Genomic DNA, 22,196 nt, shown 5'->3' with positions numbered 1-22,196 from the left:
GCTATTTCTTGGAGGGCGTTCAGTTTCACAGTTTATAGATAATCTTTGAAAAGAGAAGGAAGCATGTGCTTGGAAGTTTTAGAGAGCAGGCTGTTAGCAGGGAGCCGGCAAGTGGAGACAGAGGCTTTGACAACTTTGGTGTAATGCTTGTTGAATTACGTTCTTCAAAAAGGGAACTTAAAGACCAGGCTTGATGCCAACATCATATACATTTGAAGAGTTGCTCTTAGTCAGTGGTGGGAAACACACCTTCTGGGGCCCTCCAAGGCTTTACTCTCCACCTTCTCAAACCCACTGCAACTGCAAAAAAGTTGTTGTCTGTAGAAAAAGGTATTGCTGCGCTGGAACCCTCCAAGGGCAGCAGTTCTCCTTTTTCACAAGGTGTAGGATATGACAGTTCATCTTTTTGAGTGGAAAAAAAGGGGCACAGGGAGGGTTGTACTTTGCCAATCCCTGCTAAGTGGTTTGAGGTGTAGATTTCAGGGCTGTGTTTATGTCAGCTGTCCTGAAACTGTTGTTCCCCCCCATGGGTTGGTTTACAGTCGCATCATTCCTGTGTGGTCAACTACAACTGTCATGTCCATTTAAGGTGGTCAGCCAGATCTGGAAAGGGTGGTTGGCATCTACAGAGACACAGCATGTAATCGTTCTTGCCCACAGGGTAGCCTAGAACAAGGAACTGATAGTTTCCAGGGATCATGAAGCCATAAAGGGGATGGTACACCTGCTTTCTTAAAGGAAATTTCTGCTTGTGGTTAGGTAATCCACCTTTTAAGCAGTTGTTCTGCAAAGTGGGATGATTAAACAGCGTATAAGCCAGAAATAAGGCACAAGAGGTTGAGTTATAGACGGCAAAGACCATGGTCCTTGCTGAATATCTGTTGGGATGCCATATTTAAGTCTTTTCAGATTGAAGTGTGCAGTGGGGCACACACCTCAGGCTGTCTTTTTGCAATACAGAACTAATGTTGCAATCCCTTTGCCTGCAAAGTGTGTGCCTCCTGTACAGGTTTTGTGTTCTATACTGTCCAGTAAAACTTTACAGATGATAAGCATGCCTGCTTGTGATGAAAATGAAGGGTGGCATAACAAGGGGGTACCAAGTTTGGAAGATGTTGAAAAGAGGCTCATTGGAGGAAAACGGGGAAAAGAGCCATATGTATTGAAGTCAAGAAGATATATTGCTTAGAAACATTTCTGAAGTAGCCCTCACAACCACCTACCCACCATTGTCATTAGGATTCTGGGAACTGTAAATTTTTAAAAGTAACCTCAAAAACTATGCAGGGAGGTGATTTGAATTCACAGCGTCTAACTGCAGCATGCCAGAAATCGGTCACAACCACAGAGCTGCAGACAGGTACAACCGCATGAGAGAATGAACACTTTTGCCCTAGTAATTGACTAAGCCTTCTGTGCATAAGATAGTTCCCATTGTCCAGGCCTGTTTCACGGAATCCAGTATTGCCTCAATATTCTTTACCTTTGTGATGGCATTGTCAGCCTTGAGAATGGCCTTCTGTCCCATTGAAGGCACTGAATAGGAGCGAGAGAACCGTCAACGTAGATTTCATCTTCCTGCCTTGATGGGACTCCTACTTCTGTTGCTTCTCTTGGCAGAGGAACTATGGCTCATGCCAAGTCTTGAAAGGTAACAGTTAAGGGATCATTGTTTTGGAAAAAAAATGTGCAAATGAGTTTGTACACCAATGGGAGTTTAGAGGGAACCATGACTGATAAGCCATCTCTGCCCCCTCTTCCATCTCCAGGAATTATATATCAATCCTTGCCTATGCCGTTTGGGGCTGTCAGTGTTGTAGTCCAAGTACATCTGTAGATCAGGTGACCATCATCAGAAAGGAGTATGCACATTCCCCAAAGGAGAACAAAAAAGGTTACAAATTCTGATAAAATTACAGGTGCTAATGTGCTAAAATAGGTGCTAAAATACAGATGCAGAGTTAGAAATTATTTTAAACATTTAAACAGAATTACTTAATCTCATGCAACTGGAAAAGACTGACCAGGTTATATCTTCACTTGAAAGCTCTGTTGTCTACTGATCACTCCCTGTAGGTGGACAACTGAAACTTCTTAAACAATTGATCTTTCATCAAATTTCATCAAAAGAACTGTTCTCCCTAATAGAGGACCAGTGGTCAACCTAACTCTTTAGCACCTAGTTGGTGGAACTGACCTATTCGATGTGTAGTAATCTTGCCTCCTTTAACCAGCTGGTTCAACAAAGTGAGCCTTCTGGGCTCAACAGATCACCCCTTACTAAACAAACTCCATGCCAAAACAAAGTAGTTAATGACAGGAAGATTATATTCCAAACGGTTTACTATCTGGATAGTTCAATGCAATTGTAATTCTGTTATTGCTTTTTGGGGTCTTCCATGCAGTGCACTGTTTTACCTGTGTTTCTTGGTGGCGGAAGATCACAGGGTTTATTGGACTTTTTAACTTAACAGGCCAATGTTGCAGTGCTTCAGTGCTATACTTGGACTGTGAATTTGTGTCCAACCAACTGTAACACTTGCCAGTGGGAGCAAACTTTCACATTTGTTTTGCCTTTGCTGCTGCTGTAATGCTAATGCTTGGAAGTGCTAAACTTTGTTTCCCCGAATACAAAGAATGAACTGTGGTTTGGAGAAGGACAAAAAGGTGCAGAAACTTGTGAAAACAAATGGTACAAACCAAAGCAAGAGAAATGTGATTTGTAAATTCCCAGGAAGATCATCATAAAGGAGGAACAAATGTTGCATGTTTCAGGGTTATTCCATTTAAGTTTGCATTGACACTAAATGAGAAAAGGGATTTTTGAAGCTCATTATAGTGTGCTCAAGCCAACCTTTGTTTAAAGCACAGTTAAGCCACATATGGGAGATTTGGAAAAGCTCCAATTAGACAGAGTTTCACTAAACAAAGGTTGGTAAACCCCCCACCCCCATCTGATAGTGAGTCATTGCAACAGAAGTTGGAGGCACAATACTCATATTAAATGTAAGCATTGTGTTATTTATCTTGGCATAAGGGGGGGAAACCATGTGCTTGTATAGGATAAACTCAGTAATTAATTACCTTGCTGAACAATTTAGGTTTTCATGTATTCTCCACAATGTTGTAACCATTAAATAAAAACCCATGTCCTTGAAGAGTTGTATGTCCCAAAAAGAGATGCAAAAAAAAAAAAAAAAAAAATGGATGGGACAGTACACCATGAAACAGACATTTTAAAAGGCACTTGCCAAAAATGCAATAAAAATATATTTAGTGAAGCACCTCCAATCATTTGCCCAGTTTGCGAAGTCTGTACATTTTCCCCTTGGTCACCCATGTTTGTATTCCTCTTTCCTCTCAATTTCATTTGTATCATGAGATTGTAAGCTTACAAACAGGACCTGGTGTGCCTTCTAATCTCTACAGAACATCTTAACTGCTTTGTAAGATAATAATAGCAACAATAGAAATGGTGGAATAAGGACAAATGGAATATAACAGAAGCACATCAGTCTACAGCAGCCAGTGTGGTATCATGGCTTGAGGTGTTGGAGTTGATCTCAGAAGACCTGAGTTCCTGTCGCCACTCATCCAAGAAACTCACTGGATTAGTTTAGACCAGTGATGGCGAACCTATGGCACGCGTGCCCACAGCTGGCACGCGGAACCCTCTCTGTGGGCACATGAGCCATAAGTCACCATCGAGAAATACTTACCCATCCTCCGATCCCGGATTTTGGCACTCCCCTCTGCTGGTGCAGTGGTCCAGTGGAGGAGTGTAATGGTGACCATTACCGATCTAGCCCAATGGGGGATTGGAGGACCGGTAAGTATTTCATTGATACTGCCCACTGGGGGGGGGGGGGAAGAAACCAAGCATTTAACCCTTGCAGTGCAGGAACACATTTTTTTTCCTAAACTGAACCTCAGCATTCGGGTTTTAATTGCAGCATCGGCACTTCAAAATAAATAAGTTGATTTTGTGTTGTAGTTTGGGCACTCGGGCTCAAAAAGGTTCACCATCACTGGAACTTTAGACCAATCTCTCAGCCTGACCCACCTGACAGGGTTAATGTGAGAATTAAATGGGAAGAAGAAATCTTTTTACCTTGAGCTAACTGGAGGAAGAAAAAAAAATAGGACACATATGTAATGAATGAATAAATAAAAAATCAGAATAAGGAGTGAACATTTTCTATCCTGGAAGCATGAACAGAAAAGTAGAATAGAAACAAACAGTTGAAGTTTAAGCAGCTATGTACTGGCCGAACTGTTGCTTAGCAAATTAAATCACACTAGAGTAGGCCCACTGAATCAATGGGGATTTGATGAGTCAATTCTTTCATAAGTTTCATTGACTGAAATGGATGTACTCTAATTGTGACTTATTTTAGCATACACGGAACATGCTGAATTAATGTTGTGCAAGCTGGTGCACTACGCAGTGAGATGTCCTTTGCAGTATCAATTAACCAACATACGTACAACCAATTCTACAACAGATACCACACCAAATAGGGTAACTGTGCAGTGTCATTTTGGAAGTTGTACAGCTAGTTCTGCATTGTTAATTTCCATAGTATTCATGTGGAAATCCCAAACAGGATATTTGTTGTATAATATTATCATTTTTACAAATCCATGCTATACTACAGATACATGGTGTCTATTATGCATTTTTTACAAGTTAGCATAAAATGTTCAGGGTGTATTAATATATTAATAAGTCCTTAAGCAAGGGGTCTGTCCAGGCTTGGAAAGATGCCTGTTAACAGTCTACGTTTCATTGTAAGTCTTTTCTTTCGTTCTCATTTGGGCTACTGCCCTTTGCTTTCCTCACCAAAGGAAGACTTGCCATTACCACAGTGATGGAGATAAGGCAATCTCTAGGGGAGGGTAGATTTGGTGAGTCTAGGAGGCAATATTTAGACACGGAGCCTTCCCTGGATTGCAGAGACCATAAAAAATTCCAAAATCCACAGAAAAAGAGAACAGAACTAGCCAGAAGTCCAGTTTTAAGGGGAAATTGTATTTGGAAAGCATTAATACAGGATGGCCCTATGACCTATTTAAAAGTTTTATCACCCCTCTTGGGGTCTTCCAAGAGCCACAATTCACCATTTTTTTCCTACTAGAAAAGATGGGGTTGGGGAAGATGGGAAGCCACTGGAAGACCACACTTTGTCCATCCCGGCTGTACATGGAGTTTGCTCTAACTCAAAAATCAAAATGAAAACCAGGAGTTTTGACAGCAACTCTAATAGTTCCTTGTCTTGTCCTTTTTAAATTTTTTATAGCAAACACAGTCCACTTGTCCCCGAGGAATTCACTGCACCCCTGGAGCTCCAGCAGCAGCACTTTGGCTTGGTGGATGGTATACTTTCATTCTTGTTCTTAACACTCAAGATCCCCAAAGAGTCTGGTCTAGGGACATCAGGAAAGATATAGACAGAACGGGTTCTCTGCTAGAGTGTGTTTGTGTGTGTGACTGCAGTGGGTGAGCATGCAGATGTGAGGAAGGGAAGGGAACATATGCCAACACAGGCCCCAATCATGTGTTAGTCTGAGGCACATGTCCTAGGGCTGACAAATATGAGTTTATAAGGAAACTAGTTCTCAAGAATTATGAACTCTAGGCATTCTAGCACATGTTCATACGCCTGCTAAGGGTGTTTGCATTTTAATATGCATCCTTCCAAGATTAGATATAAAAATTATTTCCAGTTCTTACTTTCTTTTTCACCACTTTGTAGTCCACTACTTCCTGTTTTCACAGATTACGGTATTAAACCAAAGCACCCCCAGCTCCGGACATGGACACAGTGCAAGAAATCGGAAAAACTGCACAAAGCACATAAGAGCAAGCGAGATGAGCCCAATTTTGAGGAGTATTACTACGATGACCTCCTTTGATGCCCATCTGTGAAGAGAACATTATAAGAGCTGTCTCTTAAGTGTATCCATGGAATTGTCAATCATTGGCAAAAAAAAAAGTTAGACTAACGGGTATGCTATGCCCAGATCTCTGCTATGGTTATCTTCTCTGGCTCTCACCTGCCGTGTTTTCTTTCCCTCTTGCCCAAGAATTCCTTCTTAGCTCTCGGTCAAACTATGATTCCAAATTCTATTGGAAATTTGGTTACTGTGTGCAAAATTCTACAGTGTGAACATGTAGGAATTTTCTATTTTGCTAAGTTGATTACATTATTTGAATAAGTAGTTGTTTGCTTTTTTAAAAAAAGAATAATAACACACAGCTCTGAAGTTCTGGCTTCTTTTTTTTATGGTGCCCTGCAGATCAAATATGCTGTGAAGGCCATTTTAGAAGGGCTCCTTTGCTGAAAACAGCAGCTCTGCCAGAGCATATTCTCAAATGGATAGGCTGGAGAAGAGGCCAGGAGATTAGAAAAGCGCTTTGCAGCAAAGCTGTTTAGAGTTACTGGGATTCTGCCATCTTTAAACCTTTTAACAAAATATGACAACATGTCACCATATTTGTATTACTTTGTGATGATGGCCAAAAGCCAGGACATGGAAGTCTGCTCTAGCAAGGGTTCACAAAACACATTCAGAACGACCTTCCCTGGCAAACTCCCTGTCGCACCTAACAAGAAAAAGACACACAAAAGGCTCCCTGCAATCACTCCTGACCAAAATATATCAGAAACAGTAGATTTCCCTAATTTGGCGTCCTCTGAATATGATGGACTACAATCCCTTTCTGATCATTTCAGGCCATGCAGAAAAGCACCTGGTTAGAGAAGGCTGGAATATGGGGAGATAAATATTCACATCCCAAGCAATCCCAGGAATGAAAGCTACACAAAGGGAGTTTCACACAGTCATTTCACACAATTAACCTAGCAGGACCTTCTCAAAATCATGAAGTGTTTACAGCGACACAGTTCTGAAAATGGAAGACTGAATGATTTTCTAAATGTTTACGCATTACAGTCTGGGCTTCTGGAATTCTGTTTAGATGCAAACTAGGGGGATTCGCCTCAAAATGGAGAAGAGTCATCCAGATTTTGGCTCTTGCAATCATCACAAAAGAGGTAAAAGAAAGAGCAGTTGTTCGGAGACCAGGCACCCTGAGCAGCAACAACAAAGAAAATAGCACAGGCTCTTTGAAACATCAAGGTTTAATCATTGTTGTCATCAGAGCAGATCCAGCAGAAGCACAGACCCTCCCCCCCATGTGGGGGGGCAGGTGGGAAAGGGAGGAGGGCAAAGGCACACCTTTCTGTAGCTCTTATTAGCCCCTTGTGGTCACTCGCACTGTCCCCCTAGCGTCACTTCTCAGTGGGACCAAGCCCTTCCTGATTCAAATTTGTGCTTATGGCTGGAGCTCCTCTCAGGCCCCTAATGAAGATGAATCAGACACACACACACAGAGAGGCTCTCAAATGCTTTGCAGGGTCCAGATTCTCCCCATGAACATGAGCCCTGGAGATGGACAGGAGGTGGGGAAAAGGGAAGAACAGAGCAAAGGTTGCGACAGAGAAGCTCTTTCCATCACATGTGATGGGAAGGTGCCCACCCCACCCAACCCCTAGCTATCTGCATGCCTGAAACTCTCTTCTCCTTCATGGGAAAGAGGTCGGGCACCAGTGTTTCTTCAATAATTCCTGGGTCCTTTGACAGGCAGGTGTCATATTCTTCGGAATTGCAGGATATCTATGCTTGGGACATGCTTCCATTTATTTCTGCTCTTTTACCCCCTCCCCCTCTCCCGGGTCCCAGCTAGAGGTTCACTTCATCACTTGTGTCTCCTTCCAAAGTGGAAGATGTTCTGCATCTTCATTTCATTAAGTTGCATTGCTCAGGACTAACCATAGCAGCTGTGACTGACGCTCTTCAGCGTACAACAGGTGTCCTACTACAACTGGGGGAGCCATCTCTCTGCCCACCGCACCAAGCCAACCCACGCCATGTGCATAGGTAGCGGGAGGCCCAGGCCAGCCTGCTCTAGACCCAGGGCTCATGCCTGCTCTCCAAAATGATTTGTGATGGCGACAGCACAGCACCTGATTCTGCTGATGGGGCTTTCCTTCTAACAAACCAAAAGTGTTTATATATATATTTATATATTTAAAAAATATTAAACTCCCTTTTGTTCACCCGTCCCGCCCCTCCCCATTTCCCCACACCTGCAACTGAAGGAAAAGAGGTGCGTTGAAAGAGGCAGGGTTAGGAACACGAAGGGAAATGGTTCCCAGGCTGCCACTTGCCCCCGCCTCCTCCAGTCTTGAAGCAGCTTGTCCATGCACAATAGGAAAAAATGGCCCTTTTCTGTACAGGAGGGAGAGCTGGGCCTGCCCCCTACTCTAAGTAGATGTCCTCTGTGGGGCATGTATATTCCACACATTCCTTGTAGAACTGATGAAAGGCCCTCCTGCAAAAAAAAAAAAAAAAAAAAAGAGAGAGAGAGAGAGAGAGAGAGGGAAAGATATGTCACACAGGAGCTGTGAATCCAATGAGCAATATTTCTTTAAAAAACTCATATATGAGCTTGGAAAAGTTAGTTTTTAGACTATAACATGCATATGTTGCCTGGGATTTTATGGAAATGGTGTGAAAATAAATTCCCCATAATTATTACACACTGGTGTTTACCCCCCCCCCAGCCCCCACTCATAAGAATATGATCATCTAAAGCAGTGGCTCCCAATCATGAGCAACCCAGGTGTTCTTGGACTGCAATTCCCAGAAGCCTTCACCAGCATCTATGCTCGCCACATTTTCTGCAAACTGCAGGCCAAGAACACCTGAGTTACTCGTGGTTGGGAACCACTGATCTAAAGTGGGCAAGTTCTGGGAGTCTGGGACCTGTCTTCATTCTCCCATGAATCTTTGTGGGCCAAACACCTATGCCAGAAGGAGTCTATAGGTCTCCCATCTCAATGCTTTGCCATGACTTGAATGTTTAGTAGTTCAGGTTAGAAGTCTGTGCAATATAATTTTGGAAGAAATTACACAAACTGCACTTGGTGTAGCCTCCTTATAGGATACACTTCTAATGCAATCAGATTATTTCCCTGAAGTAGTAAACATACACAAATCATATATGTCACTGGCATGAAAAATTGCTCGGATGCTGCACAAAGGATAATAAAGTTAGAGCTGCCAAACTACTTATAAAAATTGCAGTGACACAGAACGTGGGCACTGATCTGGTTTTCTGTGTCATTCTGCATCTTTTCAAACCTGATGGGGAAAAATCAGCAGGCAACCTATGTAAAGTTATATCAGACAAAAAGCAAACAAAACCACAAAAGACACCCCAAAACAAAACAAAACAAAAAACAAGATATAAAATGTTGTGGCACCTTAAAGACTAACCACTATATTTTAATGTGAGATTTTGTGGATCAAGTCCACTTCTTCAGACAATTTTCCTCTGGAAAGTTATTAATTCAGGGAAATGAAGATGTAATGCAAGAAACAAACAACGGCCCCTTTTATCTCCCTGGCACTATTTTCTATCTTGCGCCGATCACTCAGAGACCTGGTTCTCTGCGAATCAAAAGAAAAATGAGACTTTTGACAAGAAGGACCTGAGATACAATGTGAGTATGCCAACATTATCAGTGCTCTCTTAAATCAAGTTAGATTGGGATCCATGCAGAGAACAGGAATATTGTAGCTATAACTTGAAACTCACCCTACAGATTCTGCAAGTGGTTTTGTCGACTCCTCCGAAACAAAGACATGGCACGCAAATCTGTGGTCAGCTGGGTGTTTAGTGATAAACCCAAAATATCTGGAAAAAAAAATACAGTCTGAGAACTTGGACTTGAAGCTTGGTCCATGATGTTCTTGGAACAGAATGCAGATGTTACCATCCTCATGGGTTGTCTGATTTTGTTATTTTCCAAACACAGGATATGGCAGGAAGAGAACCTTCTGAAAACTCAATTATTCTTTTTTACTTTGAAGATACAGATAAAATCATGAAAGTGGAAAAATGCTCAGTAAGAAAAATATTCCTATATAAGTGATCTTAGCTGAATAACATATTTAGCTATCATCCAATATGTGTCTGGGTTGCCTCCGATAAGCCATACTTTTGATGGTCTGCCATACACAGTGCAATAGGAATGGGTGGTATATTTTATTTGTTTATTTGTTACATTTCTATACTATTGAATATACATATTTAATAACCCTTAGGCAATTTAACAAAAGTTAATGGCACATAAATAAAAATGTTACAAACATAAAAACATAAATAATTTAAAAAAATTAAAAACTAACAAGCCATTTGAAATGGCTGCTAAATGAAATGGTTTTGTCCTACTCCCCAAAAGATTTAAAAACCTCCCAAGGGCATTCCACAACTGGGCTGTCACAGCTAAAATAAAAATCATCATAAAAATACTTTAAAAGGCTGTACCTTTAATAACACATCTCCCCTCTGAAAGAAGAGGTAGTTGCTAGAGTAGAATATTGTGTCAATTACCATAATATGTAGCAGAATTGTATGGGAAAAGGAAAATCTTTTAAGTGCTTGGGGCCCAAGCTCCTTAGGAATTTGAAAGTAAACACCAGAACACTGTACTGGGCTTGGAAGCGAAGAAGCAGCCAGTAAAGTTCTACTGAAGCTATAAAATGCAGCCTAAACATGGTTGTTGTGGGTTTTTCGGGCTCTTTGGCCATGTTCTGAAGGTTGTTCTTCCTAACGTTTCGCCAGTCTCTGTGGCCGGCATCTTCAGAGGACAGCCTAAACAGTTCCCAACACAATTTTGGCCGGTACACCCAGAACCAACAAAAATGTAAGGATTATTCTCAAAAGCAGCCCACCTATAACACAGCATTGTAAGGTTAAATGGGAAATTCTGAGAGTACAGATGATAACGGCCAGACTACTTCTGTCTGGAAGAGGATACAGTTGTTGTACAAGCCAAAGGTGACAAAAGGAGTGCCAAGCAATGAACGTCACTGGAACCTCTAAAGACAGAAGTCTGACTCCATGGGAAACTGAATAAATGCCATCTTCCTGAACCACAGAATATCTACCCAAGACCTTCCATCTTGCCAGAACTTGACAAAGAAAAATCAAAACATACCCAACAAGGCCTGCTGATAACACTTCAGAGTACCAGAACAGAAGCAGTAGGAAAACAATGGGGAACCTTCTCTTTATGCAGATTTTTCCAGGCAATCCTCAAATTTAGGATTGACTCAAAACTGAAAGCATAGCAAGGGTGGGCAAAGCATGCTCCATGGGATGTACCCCCGCCCAGGGACTGATTGGTCATTTCCTCTATCTTAAAAAAGCCTATTATGGGCATTAGAAAGGCCCTTGGGGCTTGAAACAGTCTGTTTTCTACTTGGAGGGGATCATATTAGTGAAAGCAGATGGGCTCTGGACATAAGGGGAGCACAGTCACAAAAAGAAAAAAAAGAAAAACAACAAACAAAGAAAGATTGGCAGGGCAGCTAGAGGGAGTACCAGGGAGGAAATGCTGAAGGTCACCTTTGCCATGAGGTGCTTTGTGGGCTTCTGATCACCCGGGACTTACTTGTTGTTCTTTGGGTGGTACCCACAGAATGAAATGTTCTTCAGCTGGAAGAAGTGGCTACATTTGTTTGCCTGCAAAATTGAAAGAAGCAGCTATTAGGCATTTGCAATGGCTAATTCTTGAATGAAAGGGCAGGTATCATGCTTTCTATTCCTTACCTCTGTAAGATTCAGGTCACAGATTCTATAATTCTGAAGCTTGTTAAGGTTTTTCTTTAACTAACTATTTTGGCAATTCCTGCATTCATTTAAATGGAACAAAAGAAATATTTTATTGGGCAAAACAAACTGAAAACTGTGATTTTGGCTTCTTTGTGTCTGGTGTATTCTAATACATGTCCCTAAGATAAGTGCCTGTCTGTTGGTGCTGGCATATACCCATCCTTCCATTTATCCCACTCCTGGGCCCAATGCCCTTCACTGACCCTGGCATTGCCCTTCTGGACAGAATGAACTTTCTGAACAGCTTTGCTCCATGTGAGCTACTTATGCAAAAAGGCTAATCAAAAGAGCTTTACTGCACAGATCTGCAAAACACAGCTTAAAATAGTAGCAGAAGGGTTTAGCAATGCATCCTAGATTACTGAAGCAGCTTAGCAAACAGACTTTCCACTGCATTCATGTACCTACAGATGCAACAGACATGTACTTTTGAGTCTGGACTCCATCACACGAGCATAGTATCACTCTGCTATCCCATCACACAGACTCTTGCAAACAATGACAAGCAGTGCCAGAATCCAGCAAATCACCATTTCATTTCCATATTCTCTTTTATTTGCCAGAGGGTAAGCCTGCCCTGCAGTTTCTTAGAAGAGGCAACAAAGCGCACGCAGAGCATGGATGGGTACAATGCTAACATCCCAGAGACATGGGAACAGTGCTAACATCAAAGTCACATAGGTATGCAGGTAGAATGTACCTTGCTGGGATCTTTAGAGTCATCATTTTTCACAGCAATCTTGACTCCTCTCATGCTGATCTCCAGGACACAGCTGGAGGGTGGGTTAAAGTGCACAGTGAGGCGGCGCGTAGTGGCTATCTGCAGAAACAGAAAATGCACTGACTACCACAAAAGCCACGTAAACACAGGGGGCAACTGTGTTTGTGTGATGCAGAGAAACCAACCAACCAATTATTTTGAGGAACATTAAAGACTAAGCAGGTTTATTTAACATACTCTTTTGCTGCTCACTTTGTAAAATGCATGGAATGTGGCCTTGGTTGGCAGATATTTAAGGAACGTCTGGTAGCTGAAGGAGATGTGGTGAATAAAGATGCAAAAAAACACCAGCAAGTGATGATCTTCATACTGATTGTTTGCCAGCTACTGGAAGTGACAAGAATATCCTACTGTAGCTAAGCAGATCAACCCATGTACAGTGCTGATGACAAGTCTTTGTCCAATCCAAGTATAAGAGATAAGAGTTCAACCTGCTGGCCCTCAGCAGGCTCAGAGGGAATATACATGCAAAAATTACAGGCAGAGAAGGTTGACAAAACAGTGGTCATAGAACAAAGAAAATCTGGATGGTTAAACAGACAAACCTGCATAGATGACATACTCAGCATAATGGAGTGACATAAGAAGACTTTATCCCTATTTAAGCTATAAAGAACCTGGAGCTTCTGATGGCCTTGCTGTTTTCCTGGGAAATACTCCACATGGGCATGAATTAAGTTGTGCCTCTCCTTATGAAGGTGTCTGTGCAGCACCACAAGTGCTGAGTGCTCCCTCCCCCCACCTCCTGGACAGCTGCCCCACTCACAAGCCTCCGCGAGCCTCCCAGGCTGTCCTTCATTTCAGGCTGCCCAGCCCTTGAATGACACTGGGCTTCCCTTCCCCACTTCTTCTGGCAGCCAACCACTCAGAAAAGGAGGCAGGATGGCAGATACTCTCTACACAGCTGTTGAGTGGTCAGCTACTGGAGGGGGTGAGGAAGAGAAGCCCGGGCTCCTTCCCAGAATGGGCAGCTGGCAATGGAGGATGGCCCAGGTGGCGCATGGGGGCTTGAGTGGGCCAGCCATCTGGGAGGTGGTGGTGGTGGTGGAAATGAGCGCACAGCACTTGCAGTGTGGTGCGGACACCTTCACATGAAGAGGCACGACTTAATTCATGCCCATGTCATCCGTTCCCAATTTGTTGTTGAACTGATCCACATCCTCATCCCTCCCTGCTTCCCTTCAAAGTTTGGAAGTCCCAATACATGTTAGCTTTGAACAATGTGAGGCACTAAAACTGGAGCTGAAGGGAGGCGGAATTAGCGAGGGAAAGACAAGGCATGAAAGGCAGGCGCAATGTCTCAACATTGTTCATGCTAAATTCTTCATTTACTGTTGTGATCACAACTTCACAACTTGCCTTATGCATGTAACTATCAGCAAGTTGGAGGCTGTCTTACCCCTTCCTTCAAGCTTCAGGCAGTCTGTCTGTCTTAAAAAAAAATTTAAAAGGGACGTTAAATAAATTCATATGTGTATAAATTACATTTATAGATGTATGAATTTCATTCATCATCTTATAAAAAGTTATAAATATTGTAACAATGGCTGTAGAACTGCTCTATCAACTAGGAGGCATGTGTTGCACCACCGGCATTTGCCAGCAGAAAGCTTCCCCAGTGATTTCTATGAAAAACAGAAGAGATGTTTTCTCAGAGTTTAATCCTGTTAGGTGGTAATTGGGAAAGTTTCAAATTGTACTAACTGTTCAATTTTTACACTAACACATTTTGATTGTTTGGGTAGTGACTGAACAAGCCCTTATTAGGTATGGCTAGGTGGTGGTGCTTTTTTTCTCACACATGTAACATGCTCGGCATGACTCTCTCAGCTCTCGATTCATCTATGGCCATTGTGAAAGGCACTGAATTGGAAATGTGTGTCACCAGCACATCAGTGTTATTGCAAGGCTTCAGAAACTGTTGCAAAGGTTCTATTGTTCTTTTGCTACAGCTCTTCTGTGAAGTTCCTCAAAGCATTTTGTTTTCCATGTGGCTTAATATCTACATAAAATCTCAAGAGGATTTTAGAGGGAGGTTGTCCGGAGATTTGAAATGGGTTGCTAGTACTATTCTGCTCTATTTCCCCCTCCGGTTAAACCAAGGGAGGCAATTTAATTCCTGAAAGATAGGGACTGTTTATGGATTACACAAAGGTAGATAAACTGATGGAGATTACAAGACAGAGCTCCCTTAGTTTAAGGGCAGCCTTAATGCAGCATGGACAGGTGCTACTATTTAACTTCACCATACCTTTACAAATTGGACCTAACATATTTTTTGGGAATATTATCTGCACCCACATGTGCCTCTCTCCTCTTTAATATATATAGCACAGATAATCTTCTGTTGAGTTGGTGGACACTGTCAAATGCACCTACTTGGTAGAGGCATCCTGCAGGAACCAACTGCCTAGCGATACCTGCTTCAAGAGCCACTATTGTTATTGTAGTTATAATAAGAACATAAGAAGAGCCCTACTGGATCAGGCCAAGAGCTCATCTAGTACAGCTTCCTGTATCTCACAGTGGCCCCACCAGATGCCTCTGGGAGCACAAGAGACAACTAGATACTTGGCACTTTAGTCATTTTTGTTTCTAGGGTGTTCCAGTTTGATTTGATCAAAAATCCATTTATTTGTCTTTCTGGTAGTCCATGGTATTTGCAAAGCTCTCCTCCAACACCACATTTCAAATGAAAATTTCCCTCATCAATTTTCTTAACTATCAAGCTTTCATGTTCATACACAGTACAGTGGTGCCTCGCTTAATGATTTTAATTGGTTCCAAAAAATTCATCGCTATGGGAAAACATCGCTAAGCGAAACACGGTTTCCCATGGAAATGCATTGAAAACCAGATAATCCAGTCCAATGGGAACGGATTGCCGTCCTTAAGTGAAAATTGCCATAGGAAACATCGCTAAGCGAAACGCGGTTCCCCAATTGTAATGCATTGAAACCTATTCAATGCATCTCAATGGGGAAAAAAAACTACAACAAATTTAAAAAGAGTTGGAACAAAGTCAAATTAGTTTAACAAAGGGTTTATTAAGTGCACTTATGATTTCAAGCATTCTAAACATTTTTTAAACATTTTTAAACATATAAAAAACAGCCAACATGAGGCTGTCAAAACCATCGTTAGGCGAAACAGGGGGACCCAAACTGTCATCGCTATGTGAAGCATGGTCCCAAACATAGCTATGCGAAAATCGCCCATAGGGAACATCGTTAAATGGAGCGCAAGATCGCTCCGAAAAAGCCATAGCTAAGCGCTCATTAAGCGAGGCACCACTGTAATTGAGAATACACACAGTGTACCAAAAGGAAATTTTTGGAATAAGAGGTCACATGTCTCTCAACATGTCATGTTGGAAAATGAAGCTTTAGTACAGGATAGGTGGGCTGGTGAGTAAGGAGGAAGTATACCTTCTGCATAGCTGCACACAGCACGTCATTGCCTTTGTGATATGGAACCTGGACCGAGCCAAGGAATTTCACACGGAATTGGTCCACCCAATCATTGGTCTTGCTTGAATCTGAAGAAAATAAAGTTCAAGGTATATCATACTTATATAAATGTACAGCACTATCTGAAATTAAAACACATACACATATCCCTTGTTCTGGTGGAGTAGTACAGCAGTGGGAGAGACACTGCACATATCTATAATCCTTGGTATAACTATAAATCTGCACACAACAGAAACAGGTATAATAAAAGACACAACATATACAGTCATGGCCAAAAATATCGGCACCCTTGCAATTCTGTCAGAAAATGCAACCCTTCTCTCAGAAAATTGTTGCAGTTGCAAATGTTTTGGTACTCATATGTTCATTTCTTTGGTTTGTGTTGGAACAACACAAAAAACAGAGAAGAAAAGTCAAATACGATACAATCCCACACAGAAACCCAAAAATGTACAGGCCAAAATACACTGGCTTAACCACAAAACATTTGTAACAATTATTATGTATAATCAGTACAGAACAAAGACAGAATAAATCCAGAACTCTTCAAAACTAGTGTATAAGTCTCATTCTTCCCCTAGTTAGGCCAAATACCTGTGATGTGATCTGGATCCTTGGTGACTTCAATCGCATAGTAAGCAGGGAAGATGCCTCTATCACCTGTTCTCATATTATAGGCCTCGTACCAATAATCTTCTGCCTGAACCTCCACCAATAAAGGGTCATCTACTTCCAGTTCCAGTTCATCTTCATGACGAGGCACGAATCTGAGGAAGAAAATCATGAGCAATTTGCTAATGAAAGTCCAGACTGTTAAAGCCTACTCTAAGATTCAAGGAAAAGACCTGCAGAATTTTTTGTGTACAAGATCTGAGGGCAATCTTCTAAATGTTCATAGACCAGAACTAAACCTCTAAAGGAAAAGACCAATTAGCTAGTGCCTGTGTTATTTCTCCAGGCCTGATTTCACTAAAAACAACAACCCAAAAATGAACAAACAAAAAAACCTGCTTGCATGAACAGCACTATAAACATGCAGCTCGTGAAAGATTTCAGGAATCGTCTCAAGTGTAGATATTGCAATAATGGCAGGTCTTCCCTGCCAATGTTGTATCTCCGATCTGTCACAAATGTTCCCCTGATATTACACCATTTTTGTGGTTAAATAGCACCTGTGACATTGGACAGCCAGAACAACTCTCAGCCACACCTTTAGGTCAGAGAAGTGTGACTTTTTTCTTAAGTGGCAAACTCCTGTGAGAGTGTAATAGCAGTGTCTGCAACAAGGAATGTATTTCATCCCAAGAATACAGAATTCAGATAAGAAAAATGTCGGTATGTACTATCTACCCAGAATATAGTGAAACACCTGGTTAGAGCTAGCGGCAAGGTTTGAATAGATCTACGGGTGGTCGTAATGGGTAAATCATTTGACATATCTAAAAGTATAAATATTAGAAGAAATGTGTTTTGATTAATTATCACAGCTACAAGGGTCAAGAGTGTATCTAGAGATATGTATCTTTATCAGAATGTATCTTTATCAGTCAGGAATGACTTCTTAACAAGACAACCAGTTGATATGCATTTTATAATCACTGTATATTTCTTGAGCTAACCTAATTCCAAAGTCTAACAGCACAGACTGGCATATGTGCATGTGATTATGATAGCTCTTATGATAAATGCCCAGAGTGGCCTTGGTTGCCAGACGGATGGTATATCCATCCATCCATCCATCCATCCATCCATCCATCCATCAGACAGAGAGAGAGACAGACAGACAGACAGATAAATTCATCCTGTATATCAGGGGCAGGCAACTGTGGCCTTCCAGATACTGCAGGGCTGCAACTCCTAACAGCCCTCATCAATACACTCAATACTGATCAATGACAGGAGCTGCAGTATCACAGTATTTTGAGTGCCACAAATCCATTATAGACAGTATGCCTCTATAAGTTAGTTGCTGGGGAACATGAAGTAGAAAATGCAGTTATGTAGCCCTGGACATGGAATTCCTGCAGGCAACTAGAACAGAATGCTCAACTAGAAAGGCTTTTGATCTGATCCAACGTGGCTCTTCTCATGCTCCATAAATCCAGTAAATAGGAAGCCATTATCTGTGTGTATAAGCTCAAGAAAAATAACCCTCAATCTAAGAATCCTCATAGACAACATTTTAGAATAGGGCTAATTTATCTGAAAACTAGAATTTTAAAGAAATATCTTCCAGCAGAGCAAAACCCATATCCAAATGTTTTTTGCTACCTGCATCCCAACCTAAGCTTCAGAGAAGACCTTCTTCCTTAGACTACCGCCTTGCAGATCAGATGGCTGATAAAATTTGCAGCAAGTGAGTTGGGTTGGAAGACAGTGTTGGTTTTGCGGATATGTGGAAGGCTTCTTCTACCATCTTGAGCAAAGAGTTTACATTGGTGTTCAGCTCACCTGAAGACAGCTCGGTGAGTCTGCTCCTGCTCCTCCCCATTGATAACACAAGAAAAGAGCCCAAACGATTCAGCACCTAAAAAATGAAGGAGGACAATGCAAGCACCGTCAAGTAACACTCTGCTTCAACAACAAAATATTGTATTTCCGACGTGCAACACACCAAACCTTCAGCCCAGACATTATATGGAGGCATCCACTACAGAAAGTCAGTCTTAAAAACCACGGTCAGAATCCTGTTTCATGGAATAGCTTATGCAGTGGTTTGTTGTCCACACATATCAACATGTTTTGAATCAACACAAAGTGGTATCTAGTGCTTCCTTGACAAGAGGCCATCCTGTTCATTCCAACAGAGTGATCTCTGCTTGAGCAACAGATGCAGAAGTTCATAACTGGAGCATTATTCTCTGCTGAAGTGCAACAGGATTCTGGGACCTTGAGAGATATCTGTGTGATATCACTGGATTACTTGAGCTGCAAATGTTTTACAGAAAAAATTAAGGGCTAGCATTTCACAAGGTAACAAAACCTGTTTGGCCAAAGGTGACAGAGGGACTAAAGGTACATGTGTACCTAAAAGGTAACAATGTTTCTCAGAACACTTCCAGCTCTCTTAAAAACTCTTGCCTGTCCCCTCAGCTCCACCAGTTTTCTTGGTGTCAAAGACACTGAGAAACTGTCATTGGAAACAAAACTATTTAAAACTCTCAGAACATGATTATGTGTAAAATCCCCACACAACCACCCACTTCAGTGGGCCTTTCAAAAATCCCACTTTTGGGCTTTGCCAGCTTTAACTCTCCATAACTTAGAGGTACAATGGTGCCCCACTTGAAGATTACCCTGCTCCACGACGAAATCGCTTCATGATGAGTTTTAACAATGATTCAAAGGGGAAAATCTGTTTTACGATGATTGGTTCCCTGCTTCGGGAACCGATTCTTTGCATTACGACGATCAAAAACAGCTGATAATCGGGTTTCAAAATGGCCGCCCGCTGTTTTCCGGACCTATTTCCGGAAGACAGCGATTTAAAATGGCTTCCCCTATGGAGGATCTTTGCTGGACGATGAGTTATTTTGCCCACTGAAATGCATTGAAACGGTTTTCAATGCATTTCAATGGGTTTTTTTCTTTCGCTTGACAACGATATCGCTTAACAGCGATTTTAACGGAAGAGATTATCGTCGGCAAGCAGGGCACCACTGTATTTTAACAAATCTTGTGTCTGCAGGAGAGCAGTTTGCAGAGGTCCTTATGAATTACCAGTAGGCAGTAAGATTGACTGCAGTTCTCATTAAGTAGTTAGCCATAGTCACTGGCCACAAATTATCATGGTTACTAAGACATTATTCCACATTCCTTTTTCAGCTAAGACAGTGGTTCCTAACTAGATGTTCTCAGACTGCAATTGTCAGAACTCCTGGCCAGCACAGCTGGTGGTGAAGTCATCTGGCAATTGTAGTCCAAGAACACCTGGGTTACCCAAGGTTGGGAACTGCCGATAAGGCCCTTGGCCAGATTGGCAGTATATATATTAAACAAACAAACAAATACATCAGCTTTGCTATGAGGCTGTCTGAGCAAACTGGCAGAAGGTTATTTTGAGGCCAGATTTGGTCTTAAAAGATAACATTTCTCTCAGAACTGCTTCATTATTGCTTAACAGTTGTGTCAATATTCCACCGTGCACCATGACTTAATGCCTGAACAAGGGGAGAACAACATCGCTCTGTAGTGGAGTTTCAGATCTCCCTCCCCATGATCTCTATTCCAGTGCTCACTGGCACTGTCCCTTGCCTGCGCAGCACTCACTGGAGGATCGTGATCGGCCACTCATGAAGACATTGAGGAACTTCTTGGAGAAATGGATGTCTGCCTCAGGAGTAGAATCCTCAGAAAGGCAGACAGAGTCACGTTTGAGGGCATCTTCCTCATATTCTTCCCCGATGGCTGATTCATAGGGTGAAGACACACAGTTGTCATAGACAGTGGCTGAATCACTCTCGTCACTGTAACCTGAATAACATTGTTTCAGGCTAACCAGTTCCAGCTGCACATCCTCATCTACCACCAGAGTATATTTCACTGAATCATAGGAGAGTGCACTGGTGTCAGAGCTCACTGATGCCCTCTGAATGTTGTTGCAAGGCTGGTAGCTACCATTACTGCTGTTGTATACAGTCCTTGACGAATTCATTTTGTCAGGTGAGGACAAATAGTCCAGCACCTCATCCTCCTCACTAATTGATGTGTTGGGTTTTCCTGTCAGCTGTGGGTAGCTGGAAGTGTCTATGTCAGAACTGATAGACATCCGGTTGTCACTGGACTGTGACATGAATGGTTTCTCAGACTCCAGAGGGTCAGAATTCTTCTGAACTGGTGTCAAATAAATCTCCTCGGTAGCCTCTAGCCTCACATCTGTTTGGTAACGAATGCGATCCCGGTAAGCTTCTGGTCCTCTCGTTACTACCACAACAGTTGGATTCTGTGGCAGGGGACGGTTGGTAGCCTGCTGCTTCTCAGGCACACGGGAGGAGACCACACAGGCTGGTGCAATCTGCGTGGCAGCTGTACGTCGGCACGGGCTCTCCGTAGATGTGCCTCGATCTTTGGTGGAGGTTGTGCTGTTTTGGTGAGCGACCTCATCACTCAGGCAAACGTGGTCATGGGGAGGTGTCTGCTCACCTACAGGTGGTTTAGGGAGGGAAGAGAAGGACATGTGTGATGAGAGAAGGACAATAGTATCTTGGTACATGTCACATAGTTAATTCAAAGTAGTGGTAAGTTGTTTAACATTCAGTCATTCAAGGGGGTAAATCTAAAAGGCTGAGGAGAACCGTCTGTTTGTGAGGGATGTGGGACATCACATTATTCATTTGAATAGTCATAGTCAATAATGAATGCAGTTAGTATTCCAGCTCATAACTATTGCCACTCACATTCCAAGATTATTATAAAACATTTTCACTGGACTGGTCAGTCTTTGGAACACGAGAGCCAGGTTTAAAGCCAACAGTAAGAGGATTAATTTCATGGCAAAGGAACTAATTTCCAAAGAGTGAAAGTATCTTACATTACCCCACATTTTTACTGATTTAATTTATATTTATGGAGTGTCACACCATTACTCCCACCAGCTCAAGATGGCATACCGTAGGTTTCTCCAACATAATAATCCTGCCAGGTTGTTCATGGCTATCCTATGACTTCTATGTCTGATAAGGGGTGTGGACATTAGTAGAACATTCTACTTGGCACACCACGTGAGTTCTCATGCCACAGATTGTCCTGAACTCAGGTAAGAGGAACTATTATTTTAATTGGCCTTGAAAGGGAGGGGAGGGGAGGAAAGACAAGACAAGACAAGGCAAGGCAAGGAAAGGAAAGGCAGCTCTCTAGTGGATCACAGCCCACCAGTCAGTTAATAAAGCTATAGCATCAATTTCAAGATGCAAACCAAAGTTTTTTTAAAGACACTAAAATCATGCAGGAAGGAGGTCCAAGCACAAAAGAATACAAAGGGGGAAAAGTGTGCATATGTGCTGTGTGAGTGAATTGACAGGCAGAGAGATGAACTCACCAGTTTTCAGAGGGGATGATGACCGGGACACTCGCTCCTGCCAACTGTGCTTTTTCCCCAGAGAGTTGTTATTCAAAGTGTCCTGAGGAAAAGAACAAAGCGGCCTTGTAGCTGCAAGGGTAAACGGCGCATGGCACAAAGGGGCCCCAGCACTCC

General features: G+C 42.2%; 1 protein-coding gene and 1 long non-coding RNA gene across 6 annotated transcripts in view; one reads left to right on the top strand and one right to left on the bottom strand.

Annotated features, from left to right (window-relative positions):
- The first annotated feature begins 5,290 nt into the window (after nucleotides 1-5,290).
- LOC144587948 (uncharacterized) lies at nucleotides 5,291-5,935 on the top strand. The gene is made up of 2 exons (XR_013543219.1): nucleotides 5,291-5,377; nucleotides 5,780-5,935. It is a non-coding gene; the product is annotated as an uncharacterized LOC144587948 (long non-coding RNA).
- A 1,194-nt stretch (nucleotides 5,936-7,129) lies between these two features.
- The window catches only part of MAPK8IP1 (mitogen-activated protein kinase 8 interacting protein 1), a 76,422-nt gene continuing 61,355 nt past the window's right edge, over nucleotides 7,130-22,196 (bottom strand). For all 5 annotated transcript variants that reach the window (XM_020798544.3, XM_072985995.2, XM_020798563.3 and 2 more), the window contains 9 exons: nucleotides 22,041-22,122; nucleotides 20,273-21,145; nucleotides 18,455-18,530; nucleotides 16,598-16,770; nucleotides 15,959-16,068; nucleotides 12,450-12,569; nucleotides 11,529-11,599; nucleotides 9,668-9,766; nucleotides 7,130-8,398 (listed from right to left, as the gene is read on the bottom strand). In XM_020798544.3, coding sequence (XP_020654203.3) covers nucleotides 8,326-8,398; nucleotides 9,668-9,766; nucleotides 11,529-11,599; nucleotides 12,450-12,569; nucleotides 15,959-16,068; nucleotides 16,598-16,770; nucleotides 18,455-18,530; nucleotides 20,273-21,145; nucleotides 22,041-22,122 — 1,677 coding nt within the window. In that variant the 3' untranslated portion in view covers nucleotides 7,130-8,325. The remainder of the gene's footprint in view (nucleotides 8,399-9,667; nucleotides 9,767-11,528; nucleotides 11,600-12,449; nucleotides 12,570-15,958; nucleotides 16,069-16,597; nucleotides 16,771-18,454; nucleotides 18,531-20,272; nucleotides 21,146-22,040; nucleotides 22,123-22,196) is intronic.

Source organism: Pogona vitticeps, chromosome 1 (assembly GCF_051106095.1).
Source record: "Pogona vitticeps strain Pit_001003342236 chromosome 1, PviZW2.1, whole genome shotgun sequence".
NCBI classification, from domain to species: Eukaryota; Metazoa; Chordata; class Lepidosauria; order Squamata; family Agamidae; genus Pogona; species Pogona vitticeps.
Note: the sequence above shows the minus strand (reverse complement) of the source record. Positions and strands in the feature narration are given on the sequence as shown.